At 49.2% G+C, this 23,285-nt stretch overlaps 1 protein-coding gene and 1 long non-coding RNA gene across 6 annotated transcripts in view; both read right to left on the bottom strand.

Annotated features, from left to right (window-relative positions):
- Window positions 1–895: 895 nt before the first annotated feature.
- LOC133216164 (uncharacterized) lies at window positions 896–12,094 on the bottom strand. Its single transcript, XR_009726566.1, has 3 exons — window positions 9,026–12,094; window positions 8,226–8,267; window positions 896–1,016 (listed from the first exon to the last, which is right to left on the bottom strand). It is a non-coding gene; the product is annotated as an uncharacterized LOC133216164 (long non-coding RNA).
- A 470-nt stretch (window positions 12,095–12,564) lies between these two features.
- Window positions 12,565–23,285, bottom strand: part of LOC133216162 (lethal(3)malignant brain tumor-like protein 3) — a 43,587-nt gene continuing 32,866 nt past the window's right edge. For all 5 annotated transcript variants that reach the window (XM_061360629.1, XM_061360633.1, XM_061360634.1 and 2 more), the window contains 3 exons: window positions 20,949–21,115; window positions 16,752–16,814; window positions 12,565–13,437 (listed from right to left, as the gene is read on the bottom strand). In XM_061360629.1, coding sequence (XP_061216613.1) covers window positions 13,309–13,437; window positions 16,752–16,814; window positions 20,949–21,115 — 359 coding nt within the window. In that variant the 3' untranslated portion in view covers window positions 12,565–13,308. The remainder of the gene's footprint in view (window positions 13,438–16,751; window positions 16,815–20,948; window positions 21,116–23,285) is intronic.

The following is a 23,285-nucleotide window of genomic DNA, read 5'->3' as shown; positions in this document are numbered from 1 at the left end:
TGTCCCCTCCTGCCTCGTAGGAGAGCTGGAGGCATCTCCCTGGCCTGGGATGGGGCTGGTCCTGGTTGGGCTGAGCACTGGAAGCAGCAGCAGGATGAACCGGGGATGGAGGCAGGAGCAATGAGGGAGGGATCTCCATTTCCAAGCACTTGTTACGGCTCCCAGTGGTACCCAGTGCAGGGCCCAGCATCCACTGATACCTTATGGATTCTGGGATATAAAAATCCCAGTTTCTATTCCCTCCCCCCCAGCCTGCTACACATCCCCTGGACATCCCCATGTTTTACTCCATACAGAAGTCCCAATACAGGATACTTCACCACTAATGCCACCTTGCATCCTACTGCTGCTAGCAGAAATGGAGCTGCCCTGGCTAACAAAGACACTTGTTGAATTATTATTAGCAGAATGAAGAGCTTTTAATTGCATTTCCTCATCCCCCAGATACAACCAGGGACTGCACTTTGACCTCAGTTGAAATATGGGTTAGCAACAGGTATATACCTTCAACAAACTGGTTTCCAGCTAAAAATCAGCTCCACAGATGATGGGAAGCAAGAAAAAAACCCAGATGGTGAGGTTTGAACCCCGCTTTTCTGTATTTACCAGGAAAAAGGGGGAAGCGGGAGCTGCAGCTTCCTGACCAAAGGGAATCACTCTGCGGGATGCTGCTGCGAGGTGAGGCTGGGATGAACTGCACGCACTTAAGGAATGATGCAACCTGCCAGGCACTTAATGCAGCCCAGATGAATGGAGCCGAGAGCTGGAGCTTACCCAGGTAACGCTGCCAGAGCGAGAGGGCTCCGGGGACAGGCGATGAGCTCTGGTTAAAGTAGGACACTTTGGGAGCCGATGCTGCGAGTTCCTGCCCTGCGGGGTGCGCAGAGGCCAGCGATCAGATGGGGAGGTGGGACCTTGCTCCTCGTGGTGATGCTCGGCAGCATCCCATCACGCTCGCAGGACCGGGCTGTGCCGCCACGTCCTCGCTGCTTGAGCCCTCTTCGGGTCCGAGGGCGCTGCTGGTGATACGTGGGTGATAAATCAGCCAGAAATACACAGATTTAGGCCACTCAAGTGGCAAATCCCCCCCCCCGAACACACACCCAGCAGTGAACCCGCTCCCCCCCGGCTGTGTGCCTGCTAAAGACTGCAATGAAGATTAAAGTCAGTTTTTGCAGCAAGTGCTTTTTCACCTTAGAAACAAGAAGGGGGGAAAAGAGTGTGATGGGTGAACCCTGCTCTCTTACATCTTCCTTACAGCACGTTCCCCCTGCTCCACCTCTCCTCTGTGCCAGCATCAGCCTCTTCCATGCCCCTGGTACCCCCACCAGAAGCCTCCTGCCAGGCCAAGGGTTGGGTGCAAACGTGCAACCTAAGTACATCAGAAGTCACCCTGGTCCCCTGCCCCACGCAGGGAGATGGGGAACCCCCCCATCAGGATGGTTTCATGTCACAACACTGGCTACACACCCAACACATGAACGACCCCAAAGCAGCCCCTCTGCCAGCACCCAGGCTGGCACCCAGCAAGGAAAAGGTGCCCACAAATAACACTTTGCAGCTTAAACCCCTTGGAGAATGGGGCTCTGCCCGCTCCCAGCCGAGCATCCTCAGCACATTGCTCCATATGGCAACCATTACCGCTTGCAGCGCTGGAATCGCTTGCTCCATGCTCACACACACACATTCCCTTCCCTGCCAGCCTCCTGCCCCTCCTTGCTCATAATCAACCCCACATGGTAAGGAGCAGCCGTGCAAACCCAACCTGCCCCCCCTGCGGAGCGCTCGGCTTCCCACACAACTGAGCTCTGGATCCTGCTCCATCGCGTGCTTTGGATCCTGGGGAGAAACACCCACAAGGGCTCCTTGCATCCTCAGGACAAGAGACAAGGAGCTGCGGGAGATGGTCCAGTGGAGGCCACAAGGATGCTCAGGGGTCTGGGGCATCTCTCTCATGAGCAGAGATTGCAGGAGCTGGGCCTGGTTGGTCAGAGAAGAGCAGCCTGAGAGGGGATCCCATCAATGCAGATCAATAGCTCAAAGGTGGTGCCAGGAGGATGGGGCCAGACTCTCTCCAGTGGTGCCCAGTGACAGGACAAGGAGCAATGGCCATGAACTAACACACAGCAAGTTTCACCTCAACATGAGGAAGAGCTTCTTTATACTGAGGGTGGCAGAGCCCCGGGAAAGGATGCTCAGGGGGTTGTGGAGTCTCTCTGGAGACATTCACACCCCACCATGGTTCCTGTGTGCCCTGCTCCGGGTGGCCCTGCCATGGCAGGGGTTGGACACGATGATCTCCAGAGCTCCCTTCCAACCCTGCTGGTTCTGGGACTCTCTGAAAGCTGCTTCCCCATTCCCTGGGAGCAGCTCCGCTGGCTCGGGGCAGGTTTGGATGCGGGCAGGCACCATGAGCGAGGCACAATGACAACAGCCCTCCCTGCAGCGAGGCTCTGCTCCGTGTGCTGGACCTCTGAGCTCCAAAGCCCTTGGCTGCAGCTCCTTGGCTCCGGGTGAGCTTCCCTTGATCCTCCCCAAGGATATAAAGGACTCGGCTGCTGGGGCTGATGGCACGGGGCGGAGGTGAGGAGGTTGATGCACGGCAAGGGATTCAGGAGGTGAAACAGCACCGGTTCCTGGGCTGTAGTGAGGGGTTTTGCCTAGGAAACATCCAGCCTTGTACAACCCATCCCAGTCCAGTATAGAGACAGATCCATAACACTGGTGGCTCACTGCAGCCCAGCATGAAACCCAGGACGGTCACAGGCAGTCAGTGCAAAGGCAATGACAACCATAGGGAATGCTGGCTATAATCCATGGATTAAGCTATGCTGACCTCAGAAAGAATGACATTTGATGGCCACTAAGGACTGAGCAAGCGAGGAGACACCAGGAAACAGAACCAGGATGGAGGGAGTGGGAACAACCAAAAACCAAGGGATTTTGGGGGGGAGCACAAGGCATAACTTTCCTTCAGGGAACCTGGCACTGTTTCCCCCAGCGAGTTTCCAGTTACAGACTGGCTAATGGAAAACCCTGGCATAACTGTGTCCATGTTGTAATGTTATGGAAAACACCGTAATGAGATTAAGGCTCCTCCAGCGAGCACAGCCTGCTCCATGTCCCCTCCAGCATCTCCTGCTCCCCATAAAGGGCTTGGGAACCTTCCCAGTGCCCCAAACACCATCACGTTGTGGGTTTCTCCCACTGTAGTCACGAGCTGGAGGGAGTCAGTGAAGGTCTCGAGGGGTGGGGGCTCTGCAGGAGGCTCTCCAGCCCTCGGATCCTCTCCAGCTTCACAGTTTCCATCAGTGGGGTTTTTCCTGGACACATTTATGGCTCTTCCCGTGTCGCTTTCCATGCCCCATTGCATACTGCATGGGCTGCCGCTCCCCACGGAGCGATGGTCTGAGGGAAGGCTGATTCTCTGCAGGCTTTTCTAGAGCTGCCCAATGGCACCTCTTCTCCTCTGCACATTCCCCATTGGTGTTTGCAGGTGTATTGGGGTGTGATCATCAGCTGAAACCTGCCAAGAAGCCAGGCTTGGTTCTCAGAGCATCACTCTGGGCTGCAGTGGGAAACCAGGAGCAGCATCTCTCCTTTTCACACGGGCACATGTTGGAGGCTCAGCAGACCTGGGTGCTGGCACCCATGAGGGGTCTGAGCCATCCGACCCATTGATTCCTATCCTCCTTGCCATGGGGTATTTGGCTGGAGGTCCTGACCCAGACATAGACAGCGAGGAGCTAAAACCAGGGTAAAAAAGGGCAAAAACCCAAGGAGAAGAGGAGATGTAGAGGTCCAAAGGGAAGGTGTGGAAGCTGCTGTGAGGCAGGAACTGTACAAAGCTCTGCTCCTTACAGAGGTGCTTGTAGAGATTGTTATCGTTAATTTATGTAGCCCTACACTTGCACTAGAGGAACTCAAGCACTAATTCATCAGCAAGCAAAGAACAGCCCTGGCTTGGCTCTCACCCAGGGGGATGCAGCTCTGGGAAGGAACAATCCTGTATTGAGAGGGAACTTGGCTATGGGAGCGCTGCTTTCCTCCGTGTGCTTCGTCTTCCTAGAAATGGTATGAAATCTGGGGTGATTTTCTGGGAGAAAGGGAAACAAATCAGTTCACAAACCCTGGGGCTCTCCCGAGGCAACAGGGCAAGCTCTTCTGGCACCCCAACACAACCCCTCCCAGTGATCCAGGGATCAACTGATGAGCACTGATTTTGGCTCCATGGGAAGTCAAAGTCTCCAAGCCATTGTGTCTAGATGAAAACCAAGGGATAAAAAGGAGATGCCATTTGGGAGAGTAATTCACTAACCCTGCTAATGGCACTGGAGCAATTACACAAGTGGCTGTAATAGGCAGGAGAACAATTAACACTCTGCCAAGGGCTCCAGTGGTGATTTTATGAGTCCTGCTGGAGCCGAGCTCCCAGAGGAATATCAGCATGGGGGTTATTTCCTCATCCTTTTGGGACTATTTCACACTCACACGCAGCTACTGAAGCTTTCCATCATGGATGTACACTGAGCTGAAGTGAGTTAGTGCATCCTCTTGCCCTGAAAGAGCTCCAAGGGACCTCACCTCCAGACCCACACCACTACCCTCCAGCCAGGGAAAGCAGCCGATGGTTTCCTCAAGTCAACCAGCACTTGCTGCACATGCAGAGCTTTCCGAGGTTACTCACACCCGCAGCCCGCGCAGGCCTAAGGGAAGAGGAGAAAATCCCTGCCATGTTATTGTAATAAAACATGCAGTAAATACCACTGAAAGCATTCCATACATCCTGCCTGTGGGGATTCACCACGCCTGACCTCAGGCATCTGAAAGCCAGCCGTCCTCTGGGCTCTCCCAGGAGCTAAGTCGGCGTTTCCACACATCCGATCCCAAAATAGCTGGGTAAGAAATAGGATTCATTCATTTCCACAGAGGCTGGTTTCTTCTCCCTTGTCCAGTGCAGGAGCAGAGCTGCCGCAGGAGGAGAGGTTCAGCTTTTGGAGGTGATGCCAGTGGAAAGGAATTGTACATTCAACATAGCCCTGGACCACACCAAGTCACACAAAACACATCCCATCTCCCTTGCGTGCCAGGGAGGAAGGGATGAAAGCAGACAGCACTCACGTGCAGCAGAAACAGGATCATTTGGAGTTCTTGTCCTTGCTTGCCCTCAAACTGAGCAGCTGATGCTCTGTGTTGCAGCTACCAGCACCCATCTGGATGATGCCTACCTTGAAACCAGGCAAGAGCAACACACAATGGTCCCTCATAGTCTGAAGCTCTTAGGCTTCTGCCCAAGAAGAGTACAATGAGAATAACAGAGGGTAAAAGCATCCATATCTCTGCCATAGCAGGTCATACCCCACGAGATCAACAGAGGACTTGGTTTTCTTCATCCCTTCCAGGCATTAATCAGTTTTAGTGCTAAACAAAGCTGCCTGCCTGAAGGGGAGGTCTCCTATTTTAAATCTTGTTGCAGAGGAAGCTGTAGATGATGTTAACCAGACATGTCCTCTTAAAGGGATGCCGTTGCTACTGCTCTGGCTGAAGATTCCGAAGGTCAGAAGATGCTCTGAGATTTCCCTTTACTGCATCCTACTCCTCTGTGAAGACACCACTACCGAAGTCCTCACATCCAGGACTTAAACACACATTCCCAGATGTTCCTATTGACAAAGCTCGTGCAGAAACATCACATCCACCTCACCACGGTGATGGAAAGCTCCTGAGGAGGAGGGGGGCTGTTGCACCTACCAGAAAGCTCCATTACCTCACCATCAAGACTGCAATATCCCAATGGCTTGGATACCTTTCCAAGTGTTGGTGAGTGCCAAAGCTCACGGTTGACCTCTTCTGAGTGTCCAGCTGGGGTGGATATTGGGTTTTGAGGAGTATTAGCATGTTATGCTTCTCCTTGTCATCTCCACAAGCTCTTAATGGCTACAAGAGGATAGGGTTCATTTTGATACAAGGCTTTACACTTGTACTAAGACGGAGTTCTTAGCAACATCAAGTTGAAAATACGGTGGCAAGATGCAATAGTGTTATCAATGACAACGCTCAGGGTGTTTAATGGAGTTTGGCTGTAAATAGAGGGAAACAAGCACTGGTTTTAGGGCAAGAGCAAAACTTCTGTGGCTTCAGTGTGGGGATAACTGCAACAGTAAAAGAAGATTCTGCTTCTTGCCCTGCTTACATCCAGTGCTCATGCACATTTTATAAGAGCAACTGCTTGGGTACATAAACAAAATGACTCACTCTGAAGCTGATAACACGGAACACAACCCTGGGTGGCTCCATCCCAGAACCGCTTGACTTGTTTGAAATGTAAATGATTTATCTCCTGCCTGGTTCAGGAGTTGTTCGGGGCAGTTTCCATCCAAATGGGACGCTCAACACAGGGTTTTGCAGTCTCCTGGGGAAGCAGGGAAGGTGGCAAGAACACATGGAAACCCTCTTGGCTGATGTGTGGAGAGGAGGGTGGGAAAGGTGCCTCCCTATCCCTTGGGAAAGCACTCCCAGAGCTGCCTTCCCTGGAGACTTGCTGCGAGGGCGCTGCAATGAGATGAGCAACACAACCACCAGCATCTCTCTCCCACTCACTCCAACTACATCTCGGATGCTCACTTCTCCTTCCATCCCAGCCTGGTGAGCATCACAGGAGCAGAGAGATCCCAGCAGCATCCAGAAGTCTTCCTCCTCTGAGCACTGTGATTCCCACTTGTTTTGGGTCACCCCATTCTGGCTCCTGCCCATTGCCTGGTCTCTCTTAAGCTCAATGAAATCAGTGCTTCTTGCTCCTACCTATTCTGGGCTTTCCAGCCACTGCAGCCCATGTGGGTTCATGCACATGTGTGTGGTGGTGGTTACAGATGGGAAGACAATTGATGGTGGGAGAGCAGCAAGAATTGATGTATAAGGAAGGAGCTTCACAGGGCAGCAGGGCTGAGGAGGCAGGACCAGAGAGAGGAAAAACAACCCAGGGAGAGAAATGGAGAAGGTGGCACCGAGCTCTGAAGGCTCATTAGGTTAATTCTTTCAGTGTGTTGTGCTCTGGCACAGCACAAGGAGGAGGGAAAAATCCATTTCATGGGGGGAAGAAAATCAAATAAATCATTTCAACTGTCGTGTTTCTTCTGAAATTAAGATGCTTCAAAGGTTTTTTTACAGAAACCAAAGAGCAAAACCTCCCCCAGCCATCGCCCAGCACCAGAGACATGCTTGGGAAAAGGGGAATTTATATTCCAGTCTCTTCTCTGGCCTCTTCCAATTGCATCCATAACAGAGATGAGTTCAAGATGGTGTGAAAACCATTTAGAGGGACTCACAGAAGAGCTGTGTGGTCCCACTTTGTAACTCAGACATACCACAGCTTCCCAGGGCTGCACTGACTGCCAGGGATAACAAAACCCAGAGCCACGGTCCCGGGTACCTGACTGGGAAAGCTTTGCTCCAGTTTTAGGAGCTGCTCTAAGGTCTCCCCTTCAGGAGCCTTCTCTTCCCCAGGCTGCCCCAGCCCAGCTCTCTCAGCCTGGCTCCAGAGCAGAGCTGCTCCAGCCCTCGCAGCAGCTCCGTGGCCTCCTCTGGCCTCGCTCCAGCAGCTCCATCTCATTTAACAAGGCCAGTTCCTATTCCAAAACCACCCAGCCAAGGCCAACACCCTCCCATCACCCCCAGCTCTCTGGAGGCTGCAGCATCCCTGATCCAGCACAGGGGCTCTGCTGGCTCCACCAAGGGAGGACACAAAGGAGGTGAGGATGGATGGTCACTTGTTTCATGGTGCAGATGTGCTGCATGGGCTGCAGGTGGGCAGGATGCTCCTCTTCCCCGTTGCTGGCTCTGCCCCCACCAGCCACATTTGAGTCTTTGGCCAGTGTTCACATCAGTGTTGATAAGAACAAAAGAAGCTGCTCAAAAGGGAGCTCAAAGCTCTTTGCAAGCAATAAAATCCTGTCAGCACCACCAGTCACACCTTCCCCAGTGGGAAAACAGCATGATTTCCTAGAATCATAGAATCCTGGCCTGGCTTGGGTTGGAAGGGACCTTAAAGCTCATCCAGCTCCAACCCCTGCCACAGGCAGGGACCCCTTCCACTGGAGCAGCTTGCTCCAAGCCCCTGTGTCCAACCTGGCCTTGAACACCCCTGGAAGTGCTCAGGTTGGACAGGGCCTAGAACAACCAAGGAATTTCATCCAAGAAAGGCACCAAGTGAAGGTTTGAGCTCTTACCTCGACACCGAGCTGGGGATCGCCGTCCTCGATGGGGTAAAGCTGCTAAAGGGGACAAGGAGGAAGCAGCAGAGGAGAATGAGGTCTCTTTTGGAGGTGGGGGTTAAGGGGCTCACCCTCCTCCTTCAAAGGAGTGTGTGCAAATGCAGCCCTTGAGTCACAGCTGCCAAAGCTCAGGGTAATTACAAGGTCTGATGAAGCTTTGCTCTGGTGGCTTGGGCTGCAGGCAGGCAGTGAGGGCAGACATGTGGCTGAAGGATGGTGCAAGGAACTAATATGTGTGGCACATCCCTTCCACCCGAAATCAGACCCCAAACCCCACCAGGGTGTCATGCAAGGGCCTTGGAATGAGGGAAACATCAGTCCCAAAGAGCACGGTCAGAGATGACCATGGCAATACCTCAGCATTCACACAGGCAAAAACCAAACTACAGGTTTTTCCTGCCCAAGGAGAACTCGGGACAAAATATTCCATGTCTGCCTGAGCTGAATAATCTGCAAATATAATCAGGCATTTGGGTGATGAATGGACCCTGCTCTGTTGTCCAAATCTTGTCTCAAAACCAATCCTCTCCACAGTGAGATTCAGCATCACAAGTGCAAAGATGCAGCCAAGCATGAATCCCAGGGGAGCTAACAGAGCAAGGAAAAAGTGGAACTGGATGTTACTGAGTGTGCAACAAGCATCCCAGCTCAGCAGACTGGGGATCCGCTCACGGGAACGAAAGCAAACAAGCTGAGGTTTAAATAGCAGCAAAAAGAACCTTGGAAGGGAAAAAGCAATGAGAGCAAGTGTTTACCCTGGTGATGGGATGGGTCAGGAGCCGTGGCTGGGTGCCAGCTCCCCAGTGTTAGTTCCTCAAGGGCTGCTCCAGTGAGTCTGTGTGCTGGCTCCTTCCTGCCCTCGGCTCAGGGGTGTGCTGAAGGTGCAGCCCCAGCCCCTGGGCTCTGATCAGGTGAAACACCTCTGAGAAGGTGTTGGGAGGAAAACTTCTGGCACCTGGTTTGGGGGAAAATCCCAGCGGAAAGCTCATTGCACAGAGGTTTGCAATGTGTCAGCTGATTACAGCTACAGCAGGAGCAAATGCCCAGGAGAGTTAATTCAAATTGCTGTGGGGCACTCAGTGAAAAAGTCCAATAGGGCATTAAGGAAGATAAACAGAATCCCAGCCTGGTTTGGGTTGGAAGGGACCTTAAAACTCATTCAGTTCCAACCCCCTGCCATGGGCAAGGACATCTTCCACTAGAGCAGCTTGATCCAGGGCAGGGGGTTGGAACTGGGTGATCTTAAGGTCTTTTCCACCCCAAACCACTCTACGATTCTCTAAGGGGAAACTGCTGCCTGCATTCCCACTGGCAGGTGTAGGGGGAGGAGAAAGAGGGGCTAAATCTCAGTGATGGGCAGCCTGCCCTGGAGCCAGCCCAGCCTCCCTGCCAGCACGGGCTCAGACCCAAACATGGAAAGAACGAGTCAGGTTTGAACTTGTATTAGTTTTATTCACATTTCCAGAAGAAAGCATCAGTGGAGCGCAAGGTCAGGGCCAGTGTGACACAGAGCTCAAGGAACTGGTTGAAAACAGGCAAAAAGCCATTTCAGAGGCTGAACTGAGACAACGGGTTCCAGTTCAAGTACCAGGAATTTCAAACCTAAGCATGATGGAGAGGATGTCAAAAGCTTTAAAGCTTGCTGTGCTGTAAATCCCTAAGCAGGGCAGGAAAGTAGCAGGCAGGAAATCTTCCACAGCTGAACGAGCTTATCCCCTGGGCTCAATGTTGGGGGGGGGGGTTCCCCTTGGTTGTGGAGTTTTGCCATCAGCATTGCCAAATGTTTCCATCTAACTTTAATGGGATTCATTACCCAGAGCAGAAATTTGCTGCTACTGTATTACCAGGATGATCACTGGTGATGGAACAGAAGGATTTTAACAGGACTTTCTAGCAAAGTGAACAGGAGAAAAACATGATGGCTCTGGATGTCAAAATCAGGGCCACGGGAATGAAAGCAAGAAGTAAGACCCATTTTAATGGAGAACTGACAATTCCCATCTGCACTGCCGGCCCATGGGAAGTTGTCACTGCTCTGGGTTGCTTCTAAGTAACAGACTTCTATTTCTAAGTGACTTGTGGGTTCAGTCAGGCCAACAGCTGGCTTCTGCTGACACTCAGCACACAAGGAAAGCCTCCAAAACCCTGGTGGCATTAACCAGCTCCAGGGCCGCTCACCGCAGAGTTGCAGCTTTTGCCTTTCTGCTTCAAAGTGCATTAGACAAGAAGGCATCAGGCAATCAAAGGCATCTGCAGACCCCTCACCTCGACACAGGCCTCCCACAGCACTGGGGAAAGGCAGAGCTTGTCCAGGCAGAGTCTGGCAGCAGAAAGAAGTCACCGAGCCCCACGTCAAAGTGAGCGGAACGGCATCAGCAACCAGCAAATTCCCAAGTTCTGGGGCTTGAAGATGAGCTGTTTGTCTGGCTGGTAAGGATTAGGGAACTTTAAATGTGTCCAGAAAGACACTGGAAATCTTTCTGCCCGTGTGTTATTGCGAAGTTGCTTGATTTGATTAGAAACCAGCTATATTTGGGAAGGGAGGCAGCAATAGATGTGTGCACATTCCTGCTTGCTCTGCAAAGACAATTACTGGATTACAAAAAAAGGCACAAGAAGCACATTCCTCCTCCTTCTCTCCCTAAAAGGGCTCCTCCTTCCTCCCTGCTGAACGCACTACTCTTGCTGCCACTGAACAACATCCAAGTACTCATTTTCATCTTTGGTCCAGCTGGCTTGGAAGCCCCTAGGATTAAAGATGTCTCTTCTGTTTGAATCATTTCAGTGACTGGGATCTCATTGCTTGTTTCACCAATTCTCTTCAACCTCTATCTATATATAGTAAAAGAGATGAAATATTTTGGTCTATTGCTGGAGGCAGTCTGCTGTCCCCCAACCCAGTTTCCCAAAGGATGGAGGTAAACCAGAAAATCTGGCAGAACCTGCTTGGTAGGAACAAGAACAAGGTGGAACTACACTCACCCACTTTGCTGGGCATCACAGAGGGGAAAGCAGAGCAAGGAAGGGCTCAGGTCACTGGAGAGCCAGGAACAAACCAGTTCAGCTACAGATCCTCTGCTCCAGTTGTCAGTGACCAATTTACTTTGCCTAGAAGGCGAGCTGTGTCAGTGCAGGACATGCCACTTACAATTCAAGATGTTGCACTGATGCCGGATGCGCAGTAGGATACAGGAATGTGACTCTTTGGTGAATATCCTGGTTATCAGAGTAAAAATGTGGTTTAATAAATTAAACTCGTACCTTGCCTAGTGCTTAACACTCCATTAAATCACTCTCCTGCCGTTGCCTGCCTGATAGTTAATGTTTCAGTTATTAAATATCCCACCAGCCCTACGTCTTCTCTGTGGAAGGCTTAAACTCCTTAACATCTTATACAAAAATAGAAAGCAAGAAGACAAACTGCTCTGTATATTAATCCAGGGCTGCATGGCTTCAGTGGTGTGGATTCTGCTCTGTTTACAGCTTTAAGGAACTTATCACTTTAGGCAAGTCACAAGGACCTTCCCAGCAGCTGGAAGGTTGGACAAAGGACATGGAGTGATGAGGGAAGGAAGATCAAGTGTGTTCCTTGTGTCACCACCCAGTCACAGTGTGTTCGTTCTGTTCCCAACGGCTCTCAGAGAAGCTGCAGCAACAACACTGGTGACAAAGATGCCAAGGAGGGAGTGTGAGGTGCCTACAGATGGATCACACATCTTACCAGGAAGCGCCTGAGAAACCCATGGAAATCCATGGGCAGAGCTGATGGCACAACACACAGCTGTGAACACACAGCGCTTGCAATGCTTCACACAGACAGGATTCAGCCTGGCAGCTCTGAATGAAAGGGGGGAAAAGACTTCCCAAGCTAGGATGGCTCTAACTGACCTCCAGAACCTCGTTTTGCTGTCTGTTTGAATCACAGCTCCCCTTCAGTTAAACCTCCCTGTGTGCTCTGCCTGCCTTAGCAGAGCCATACCCTGCTGCTACAGCACAGTGATTCTTTGGTAGGACAGACCCAAGTCCACCTGAAGCTGAAAAGGCTGAAGCAAAGTCGACTGCTCAAATAAAAAGCAAATTGTTTCTAGGAACAACTGTGTATCTGTCCACACAGAGTGGCCACTGCTGGGTTTCCAACTCATTCCTACCATTTGTCTGACACTGGGGAGGCCAAGAATGAACCCATCAAATTCCCCAGTGCCCCTGATCGTGCCATTTTGCTGTAAGATCCTCCTGGTCCAGGCAGCAGCTGCACAAAAGCACTGATGGAAAAATTATAGCTAAAATATTCATCTTTGTCCCCTGTGGGAGATACCTTTATGAGACATCTCTGCCTACCCAAAGCCTATCTCCACAGGGCTTGCTTCCCACTCTCTGGTGACACGAGGAAGAACATTTTGCTTGTTACCAGAAACGATGCAAGCCATCACTGATGAAACCCTCAGCCCATGCTACCTTTCTGTGGTGGAAGCAGCAAGGGTACAGTCAGGATCAGTAGGAGGAACTACAAGATAAAAATGGTCCTGAAAAGGGCATCTCTTGAGTCACAGCACTGAAGGATACAGCTGAGTTGCTCTGAAGTGCGTCTTTTCCCTATTTTCTGACACTCTTTTCTCTTTCCTACTTTCTTATTCTCTTTTCCTAGAGTTTTTACACATATATTAAACATGCTGGTGATAACTCAGTCTTTCAGGCACTCTCGTTGAACACAGCAGTCATTTTACTCACAGCTTTCTTCTTGCTATTGCAGCTCCACCAGTGTTCCCCTGGATTCCCCTTAGAACCGGAGGTTTCTTCTAGATCTCAAAAAGAGATTGATATAGCAAACCCAAACTCAATTACAAAATATAATAATATCCTCTTCTTGGAAGTGAAGCTGCCCTGTATTCCAGACTATGGCAGGAGTTTGATGTCTTGAAAAATACCTCTAATAAGTTCTACTTAAAATAGGTCCGAGTTCCGATCTGCACGTTGCAATGCTCTCAGCTGAAGGTCTGTTCCCTGTCAGTTCCTCGTGGGCTCTGCCAAAGGGCTCTTCTCAGATGTCTTCTGCAGACTTGAACATGAGAATGGCATTGTAGATCTTCAGGGCAGGACCCAGCTTGATACTGAGTATTTTAACTATGTCGCTCTGGTTCAGGAGCAGGAAGGCCTCACCGTCTATCTGCTAGAGATTGGAAACACAAGAGAAGATGAAGATTAGCATCAAGAGAGAGGCAGGATGCTCATTTCTGGTTGTTCAATTAAACAACGTGCTCTGAACTATGGAATGAAAGCATAAACACTGGTCTGAACACTGAAACCTTGTACTTCCGACACTCACCCCCTTGCTGCCTTTTCCAAGGGTCTCAGACCTCATCTACCAACCCTCCTTCTAGAAACAGAGAAGCCCAACTGCAGGCAAGGCTTCTGGAGAGGCCATCAGGGAGATGCTTGTTCCGTAGAGTTTCTATTCACTATAATTGCTCTGAAAAGCCAACAACTGTCGAAAATCCTACAGCCTAGTCACAATCTGCAGCCAGAAATGAGATCAGGAAATCCAGACCGCACATCTTCAGGAGGCAGCTATCCAAGAATTAATATATTACACTGATTTACAATGATTAGGAATGTAACATCACCATTACCTAGCACATTCATTACATACTGTCCTTGCAGAGACTCTTCAACCCCTCTTAAGCTCTTCAGGGTAAAATTTAAAGCCAAACACCCTTTCCTTTTTGGTCAGCTCTGCTAAAAACCTTAAAGATAAGCAACATTCCTGAGATGTGAAGATCTCTCACAAGCAGGATGTACCATGCCCACAGACAAGGCTTTGTTTAAAGGAGAAACATGAAGCTATTGTGAACTTGTGACACAAAATGGGCTTGCTTACCACGAGGTAAAAAGAGATTGTGTGCTGTATAAAACAAGGCATAGTAAAGATATGTCACTGTCTGGACTTACATACACACCCTCCTGATCCATCAGCAAGGAAGCATTTTGAGTAGACTCAAAGTAAGCAAGAGAAAAACATACTACCTTGTGAAAATACAGGATACTCTACATAGCAGTGAGTGAAATCATAACATCTGAGGTTAAAATTTACTTGGCTGTACTGCAACGTCCACAGAGACAACCCAGATATAATTAATATAAACCCCAAATGCTGCAGGGAAGAAGCCAAAGATTAATGGACACAGACAAACAAGATGTGTCTCCCTGAGTTATTCCATTAAAGCCCATTTACACAGACTGACAGTGTCTCATCCTCTCGCTTGATGTTCACCAGTGCAGCAGATCACACCAGACACTCAGCTCATCCACAATAACAATTCTTCTATTTCCAGAGTCTTCCTAACTCAGACTTTTTTGGACATCAATGACTGGTGGAAGAGGATACATTGAATAAACTTGGACCAATGTATAATGAAACCGAAGAGCTGGGAGCCAGGAGCTTTGGTTTCCCCTTCTCTAAGCACACAAGATGGTTAGCAAGCTACTTCACCTCCCAGTACATGCACTGGAACAACAGCAGCGTTCCCAGTTCACAGATGGTCATACACCATCCTCAAATCATATTTGCAAGCTGCCTGGAGTCTCCACGAATGCAATAACATGTTAAAATAGCTTGAAACAAAGGGAGTGCTGCTTAAATTGAATAATAGAGTCAAAAGCAGCAGAAAACTGCTGGAAAACAATCCTACATTTCAAAACACTTTTGAGCCCAATATTATTACTATGCTTCAGTTCCACTCTGTTGCCTCAAATATGCTTCTTTTAAACAGACCTTTCCTGAACTGGTCCTAGAAACAAGCACAGGATCAGTGCCTGTGCTTTATGATTCCTCTCTTTGTTCCAACTTATTTGGATGGGGTTGAAAATTCTGTGCACAATTTGTTCTCTTTGTTTCTAATGTAAGCAGCAACTTATCCCTCTTCCCCCCCTGCCAAGAGAAGGCTGCAAGGGATTTATTTATCCTAAGCAGGAGCACTCCGAGGCCTGATTACAGCTAATGGACACTGGAGGTGGAGTTCAGCAGATGCCTCACTCACACCTATGCTACAGCCAAAACCAAGCTGCTCATGGGGTTTTCATTTCAAACTGACCCTTTTGGTTGAGCATAAACTTGAAATCAACCCAAGCTCCTCTCAGCTGGCACTGGGAGTCATACCTTTGAGGCTGCAGAGAGAGGAAGGTATTAAAATAGATGTGGCTGTGCTGCTCTCTGAACCAGAAAGCGGTCACGGTGTGCAGTACCTGTTTAAATTATGGCCAGAAGAAATGAAACAGGTTGTGAGTGGCTGGATTCATGAGCAGATTTGTCAGCTCCATCTCACTTCTGAATACAGCTTCACTAGGAATCAGGAGGCACCTTTTACACTCAGCTACACTGAGAGATTGGCTCATTTGAATAAAATTCATTATTCCCACTGCAGTCAAGTAAAGAGTATTCCAGAATATTGTTTATTCCAGAGCATTAAAGAATATTGTTACATTGTGAATGGTGCTTTTTGCCAGTCTCTGTTTCTTTTGTTTTCTATTTTGTGTGTGGGCATGTTTTTTAAAACAAGGCAAAACAAAATACAGATACATAAACCCCATAAGATGCACCACGGCCTGACTCACCCGCAGAGGAAGGCAGCTCTGGGGAGCAGTCATCTGTTAAAAACCTGCCCTTTCCAGCCACTACAATGTGCAATGCTCATTCTCAGTGCAGAGGGTGTGCTCAGCACCACACAGAACAGAGAGGGGAAAGCCCTTGCCCTCAAGCTCTTGCAATCAAGAGTGATGACAGAAGAGAAGGAACATCTGTGCCAATTAATCAGGGGCTCATAAAGATCCTCCAAGTCACACCTGCAATGTGAGTGGAAGCTGCAGCATTCAGAGCCCAAGTGTCTATGATCCATTTGAAGAAATGAGCTGAAAACCAGGACAGCCATGTCCTGTGCCTGCTGAGGCTTCTCTGAAGCCGTGGTGGGTCTCCATAACCAGGCAACAGAATCCAGCCCAGCACATGGAAGCCATGGCAGGACACAGCACACGCAAGAGATGCCCTGATACCCCAGCCACTGCTTCATCAAGGAAAGGTTCCCCTCCTGCTCTCTCCTCAGCCCATTGGGGAAGCCAGAGATTCCTGGGAAACCCTACAACTGCCAGCCTTGCCAAGAGAAGCAGGCGTATGTGCTTGTTAGAGGGAGCAGATGAGATCTCCACTGCACCATTCCAACAGGACATCTTTATAACGATGCCAAACCCACCACACAATAGTCCAGGACAGGATGTTCAGCATAAGCTCAGTGATTGGAACTGCAGGGGAAATGTAAAGCAGCAGAATGCAATTAGCCAAGCTGGAATTCAGCTCCATGCTGAAGTTGCCTCCTAAATGCCAAAAGCTCTTTAATCACGAGTCTGAGTATGTCAGTGCCTGAGTCTGTGATGGGGTACAAACCACCTCACTGCCATGGGACACGCAGTGGCACAGTGCAGGATTTGACTTACCTCTTCCCTGAACACAGATGCTTGTTCTTTGCAACCAGGCAGGCGCTGGATAAAGCTTACAACCTGGAATTACATGGGAGAAAAGAGAAACACAATTCAAATGGGACAGCATCAAGCAAAAAGCTCCTGTTTCTGCATGAGAGTTCTAGATACAAATATGTTTAAAACTTTAACACTTAAAACTGTACCATTAATAAAGGGTATAGATGAAAAACATTACTGGGTTGTTGCTGCAACACCTCTGCAAAGTGTATTCTGGTTATTAATAATAACTTTTGACCACTTCTCTCCATTGCTCAAAAGGGTCCTCATAAAACATCAACTAAAAGCTCTCTACGGTTATACTATTTTAAACCCATCCACAACTTTTCTTTGTGGTACTGCTGGGGAGTAAAATTGAAGAGAAAAATGAATTTAGACAGCTCCCCATGATGACATGCCCTTAAGAGACAAGATAAACCAAGTGAGTGAGCGCTGCTGGTTTCCCAATGCACAAAGGAGGTTGGAGTTTATTTAATCCATGGTGGGTGCACAGGATCCACAGAACCAATAGGATTAAACAGGTAAAAGTTTCATTTGACATTTCACATCAGGGAAGATCCTTTCTAAGCAGGAAATCTGTGAACATTTGGAATAAGCTCCCCGGAGACACGCAAGCAGCGCCTGGATTACATTATATAAGAAACAGTGTGAGGAGCAGCCGTGAGCACAGCAGAGGGTGGGTTAATGTGTATTGTCTTCTCCAGCTGCAGCTTCACTGGTTCACAGAAGATTTGTATATCGAGGCATAATCAGATCAAACATCTCATGCTAATTGGATGCTCCCTTGCAGGAACAGCTCTGTTTCATGAGGCATATTCGTGTGAGTTAGTGCAGATGTGACATTTCTTCCATGAACACAAACAGTTCGGAGGGGTCACTCTCAAATCCAACCTTCCCTTTAACTCAGAATTGCCAGGCTCTTGACTCGTGTCACTGCATCCCCAGCTGATCCCATATTCATTCCCTTCCCCCAGTTCCAACCACTCGGATTGGAGCTGTCAGCATGGCCTCGGGCTCTGCTCTGCCCCAGCAGAAGCTCAGTTTTGGTAACAGCTCCGACTCCCGTGGTTTCCATGATGTAATCTGAAAGCAGAGCATCCCTCTCCTGCTTCACCTCATCTCCTGCTCCATTTTAAAGGGAACCCCTAAACCCCATCAGGCAGTGGCTCCACATTTTCTTCTGCAGAAGTGCAATCTCCTGTTATAGAGGATTATTACAGAAATCTCCTATTATAAACAAGTAACAAAATACTATTTGCTTTTTTGAACCCCCCTCCCCATTCCTTATTATTATATAATATCATTGTACTGCTCTACAAGAAACCTGGAGAGGGGCTTGGGACAAGGGCCTGCAGGGACAGGGCAAGGGGAATGGCTTGAACCTGCCCGAGGGGAGACTGAGCTGAGCTCTTAGGCAGAAGCTCTTCCCTGTGAGGGTGCTGAGGCGCTGGCACAGGGTGCCCAGAGAAGCTGTGGCTGCCCCATCCCTGGCAGTGCTCAAGGCCAGGTTGGACACAGGGGCTTGGAGCAAGCTGCTCCAGTGGAAGGCGTCCCTGCCTGTGGCAGAGGTTGGAGCTGGATGAGCTTTAAGATCCCTTCCAATCCAAACCACGCTGTGCTTGTATTTGAGAGGTGCTGGCCAGGTCAGGAGCACAGTGGGATGGGATTCAGGAAGCTCAGGGCTTTTCCTCTGAGGAGGCAAATTCCTGCTTGCCCCTCCTGCTGGGAACAACCTCAATGCTCAGAGCTATCTGGTGGAAGCATTTTACACTATGACTGCCACTGGTAAAGGGAGAGAGGGTGAAAAAGAGCTTTATGGAATTCTGAGAACACCTCAGAAACTCCATGCAACCATATGGAAGGCGCTGATGCAGTCCCAGATACATGTGGTGTACTGAAAACAGCACAGTACTTGTACACCTTGTTGGTACAGCTGGAAGAAAGCCTCAGACACCTCTTCAGTACCAAGTTGTAGCAGAACTGACAACACCTCATGAGACTACACAGAATGGAGCTGGGTTTAACTGGGATTTAGTAACCCACAAGCAATTAGCACAAGGACAGTGCCCCCAAGGTATGAGCATCTGATGCAGGATTAAGTAATGAACAATACAACTGTAGCACATCTTAATGTTCTTCTGTGATTGGATATCCTTCATGAGCTGTGCTCTGAGAACATGACAGGAAGCTTTCAATAAATAACCAAGCTGCATTAAAGTAACTACTCTTGTTGTCTGTTCAGTGTTAGCAAGAGAGTTTTAGCTTGAGGGCCCCTAAATGCTGCTGCTGCTCTGCCATTTCAGCTGTTCTCAACCAACAGAGAATTAAAGCAACATTTTTTTCCTTAATGTGGGTTTTATAAAATAAAAGCACCTCTTCTGTCTGCAACCAAAGGAGGATTTTACACCCCCATTGCTCCTGTTTCAGATCAGCAGAATGGGCTCCTTTGTGCGGCAGAGTTCAAAGCACAACCCAAAGGCAAGTGTTTGCCCTGTAGGGGGATTTAAGAGCCCAAATGTCGACAGACCTCATCTACTTTGGACTCACTACAGCACAGAAAGTCCTGATGCTTTCATCTGCCAGACCTGAGGCAACATTCCACTGCACATGCTGATCCTGCAAGTGCTCGTACAGTGGCCAAAGGGATTCCTATGGGAATCTGTGATGAACATGATTTGCAAAACCACATCCCACTTGCCTGAAATCCAAGACAAAACCTGTAATGACTGTAGCCAGCTCATTGTGGTGCTGCAGCTGAGGGGGTTCATGTGCCCATTCACACTCCTACTGACAGCCCTTGGTTCAGGCTGCAGCTCAGTGTATTCTGGGTTCTGAATCACTGGATCCCAAGTGCCCTGTGTTCCTGCCCTGTGCTCCCTACATCCATTCATCCCTTATCAAACTAATACCCTAGTTAAATTTATCCAGCACTTGTTTTAAAGGTCAATGGCAAAGGGCAAATTGTATTTGGCTTGTGTCTTGACTTGTTTCCTCCATGAACCAGCCTCCATGTTTTATCCAAGAGAAAGAGATCCTGATTTCCATGTCAGAGGATTAACTGCTTTCTGCCTTCATTGATTTTCTAAAAGGCCTTTTGGAAAAATCATTGGAAGCTTTCTCAAAAGAAGGATGAGAACAGCAAAGCTTTCAAGGAGGTTTTTCTCCTCGCTATGAATTTAATTCAAACTCATTTTTATATCCAAACCACCAAACAACAAAACCACCAGCAGAAAAGGCCCATGTTTTAAAGCAGCAATGCTAATTGCTCTATCCCCCTCACAACTGCTGTGGCGCCCATCTCCTGGGATACTGCAGTCCCACCGGACTCCAGCATGAAGAGCAAAGTCAAGATTGGATTCCTGTGATGGAAGAGGCACTTAGGGAAAATGCACTTTCTAAAGGCTCTGAAGATCCTTCCTGCAGCATGACAAACAGCACCTTTTTCTTGCTTTTCACATTACCTCCATACTTGCAAGCACAACATCACAGCACATCCCTCTCGAATTAAATGGGCTGTGATTAAGCACCTGGATCCAAATTGTCACCATTCCCCATGCAGAGATACAAGTATTATTTATGCCCAAAGCATCAAGGCAAAACTTGACTACTCAGCACACAAAATCTAGTGGCTTTTTCATATGCCACCTAATTAGAGGAGACATCTCAAGAGCTAAGGCTGCAGAGACACGTCCGCAGCTGCACAGCTCCCTCTGGCAGGAATGAGGGCAGGCTGTGGGCAGTTTTGTTCCAGGGGAATCAGGAGGAGTGGGCATGCACAGTTTGGAATGAGCTGCAATGTAAAAGTGAATCAGCAGCAAAGTCAGAGGAGAGGGGGAGGGAGATCAGAGAGAAACAGGAGCCTGCTGTCGGAGTCATGTTGCAGGCCTGAGGACTAAAAGATCAAGGGGTAATAAAGAAAGGGAGGGAATCCGATTCAGGGAAATAAGCCATGGACACCAGTGTGTTAAGAGGGATCCTTCCCCTCCATTATAAAGGGACTTGGGTATAACTTCTAGCTGAGTCAGCAAAGCAAACAGAAGAGCATTCCCTAGGAAAGGAAAGAAAATAAAGAGATCTTCCAGTTTGCACTCCAGAAGAGAAGGGCTCTGCCATTCCTGCACCCCAAGAGAGCAGAACAGGGACCAGGTAACTCACCTCTTCCACAGTCCATTTGGCCACGTGTTTGGCTGTGAGGCCTGAGACCTCTGGCAGGAGCTTGCAGTGCTTCTCCCAGCAGAGATGGAGGCGGTGGGTCGGGTTAGAGGCCAGGGAAGGCATGAAGATGGACTGGTGGAGGGCCTGCTGGAGATCCAGGTCAGGGTCTGGAAAAGGAAACAGGACAAGTCAGAGTAAGGCTTCAAGTAGGAGCAATTACAACAGAGCAGGAGGGAGGGTCACGGCCAGGCAGGGCTGCTGCATGGCACACTGGGCTTCCAGGGCGTTCTTCCCACCCTCCTGAGAAGGAGAAAGCAAAAGCACACTGAGATTGCCAGGCTGGAGGCTTTATCATTAGCTTCATCCCTGGAAAATGATGTCATGCTGCTAACGGAGAAGATGTTTGCAGCATTTTATTGACAAGGTGGAGGAGTTCTGGTAACAGCATCTTCTGCTGGAAACTAATGGCATCGTTCCAGCTTACAGCTGTAGCCAGCCTGGGAAGAGCACTACATGTGCCAGCTGATGGCCTGGGCTCACTACCTCCCCAGGCAGGCTCTCAGGCCAGGGGTGTTGCAGGTTACCTCCATCCATCCACTCCCTCCTTGTGTCATGTGTCAGCTTTAAAAACCAAGGCAAGAAAGAGGAAGAAATCACCCCTCCCTAATGAGATCACTGAGTAGTGCAGAGTCATGGTCCTAGGGGGACTTGCCTGGTTACACAACAGGAAGTGAAGCGGAGCAGGGAAGCAAGATGGGAAACATTCCTCTGGTTTACAGCAGTTACCCTGTGCTGTCCCCTCACCGCCTGCCCTGCCCAGCAGTGCACAGGGTGCCTGGCCCCATCCCCTTGTAACCAAAGCTGGCCTCAGCTGGGTCTGCTCAGTGTGAGCACAAAGGGTTGGGAGCAGGCTGGTGTGGAAGGATCTGTGGGGTGTGCAAGTCACAGAGGAAAAACAGTGTCAGAAAGAAAAAGCTGATTTCCTAGAGACTGGTTTGGTTTGGAAAGGACCTCTTGTTTCTCTTGTAGCCCCTTTAGGCACTGGAGCTGCTCTAAGGTCTCCCATTCAGGAGCCTTCTCTTCTCCAGGCTGCCCCAGCCCAGCTCTCTCAGCCTGGCTCCAGAGCAGAGCTGCTCCAGCCCTCGCAGCATCTCCGTGGCCTCCTCTGGACTCACTCCAACAGCTCCCTGTCTCTCTGGTGCTGCTGCCCCAGAGCTGGATGCAGGACCTTGCACTTGGCCTTACCACCTCCCTAAAGGATGTGGGACAGCATCAAACACAGGTCTCTATTTCTAACGATGAGACCAAAGAGATAGGATTTAAAAAGCATAAAGCCTGAGTAAAAACTACTTAGTTCAGGAACTGGTGCTCCTGGTGATGACAGGGCAGAGGACAGTGCTCCAGGAGGGATGTCACCCAACCCTCCCCTGCCTCCCTGCTGCAGAAAGTCCTATTCATGCCCAAGGCTTTACGTCCTGCCACATCTCTGTAGTGTGGGCACTGCCACAGACTGGCCGCTTCACTAAGCCCAAATCCTCAGGGGTAAGTCCCTGTCCAAAGCACGACCTAACCAAGTTCCTTTCCCTCTGAGAAAGAGGCAGTGTTCTAACAGTTAAACGTTATGGGATGGAAGCTCTTGGTAATCACAAAATTACAGGTCAGTGGATTATTGCAGCATTTCCCTCCACTGATTTCCATCCTTGTCTTTCAGGTGAATGTGAAGGGAGGGCAGAGCTTTCCCTGCCAGCTGCAACCACAGCTCGGAGCTGGCCAACTTCTCCAGCTCAGAGCGCACGAGGCAGCACGAGGTAAAAAATGAGTATTTAAAAAGGAAAACCAAGCAGCCAGGCACCTGTCCCACTTTGTGCCTGCTTAGCTATTTTGGATTGAAGACTTATTACCATGTTAAATCCTCCTAAAAGCCTGGTCAGCTCAGTTCTCTGAAATGGCTTTTTATAGTAAATCTGAGAGTTAAGCATATGGTTTGCTAAAGTGATATCAGAAAGCTTCTCTTAAAACTTAACCTGTCATGTACCAGGGGAAAAAAACTCAGGCACTTTCCATTTAATTGCTCATTTTCTTTTCCATCCTCAGGAGAACCTTAAAAAAGTAACAACCAAAATGACTCAGATTATGTTTCTGAATACCCAGGGGAGTCTAAAGAAAGAAGTTGATGGAACTTAAACTATCTGCCAGGTTTTCAGCAGCAATCCCTTGCAGTCTCTGCTGCTCTGACAGCAGAATGGTCACTGTTTAGGGAACAAAACCCCCCTTGCCTCTTCAGAGGAGTATGTGGTGGTACAAGAGCTGGTGCGTGCTCTCAGTTAATGAATATGA

This window comes from Neopsephotus bourkii, unplaced genomic scaffold (assembly GCF_033783945.1).
Source record: "Neopsephotus bourkii isolate Nb327-2 ecotype Australia unplaced genomic scaffold, CSIRO-AGI_Nbou_v1 NB_1036, whole genome shotgun sequence".
Lineage (NCBI taxonomy): Eukaryota > Metazoa > Chordata > Aves > Psittaciformes > Psittacidae > Neopsephotus > Neopsephotus bourkii.
The sequence above is the reverse complement of the archived record's forward strand: the minus strand, read 5'-3'. Positions and strand labels throughout refer to the sequence as shown.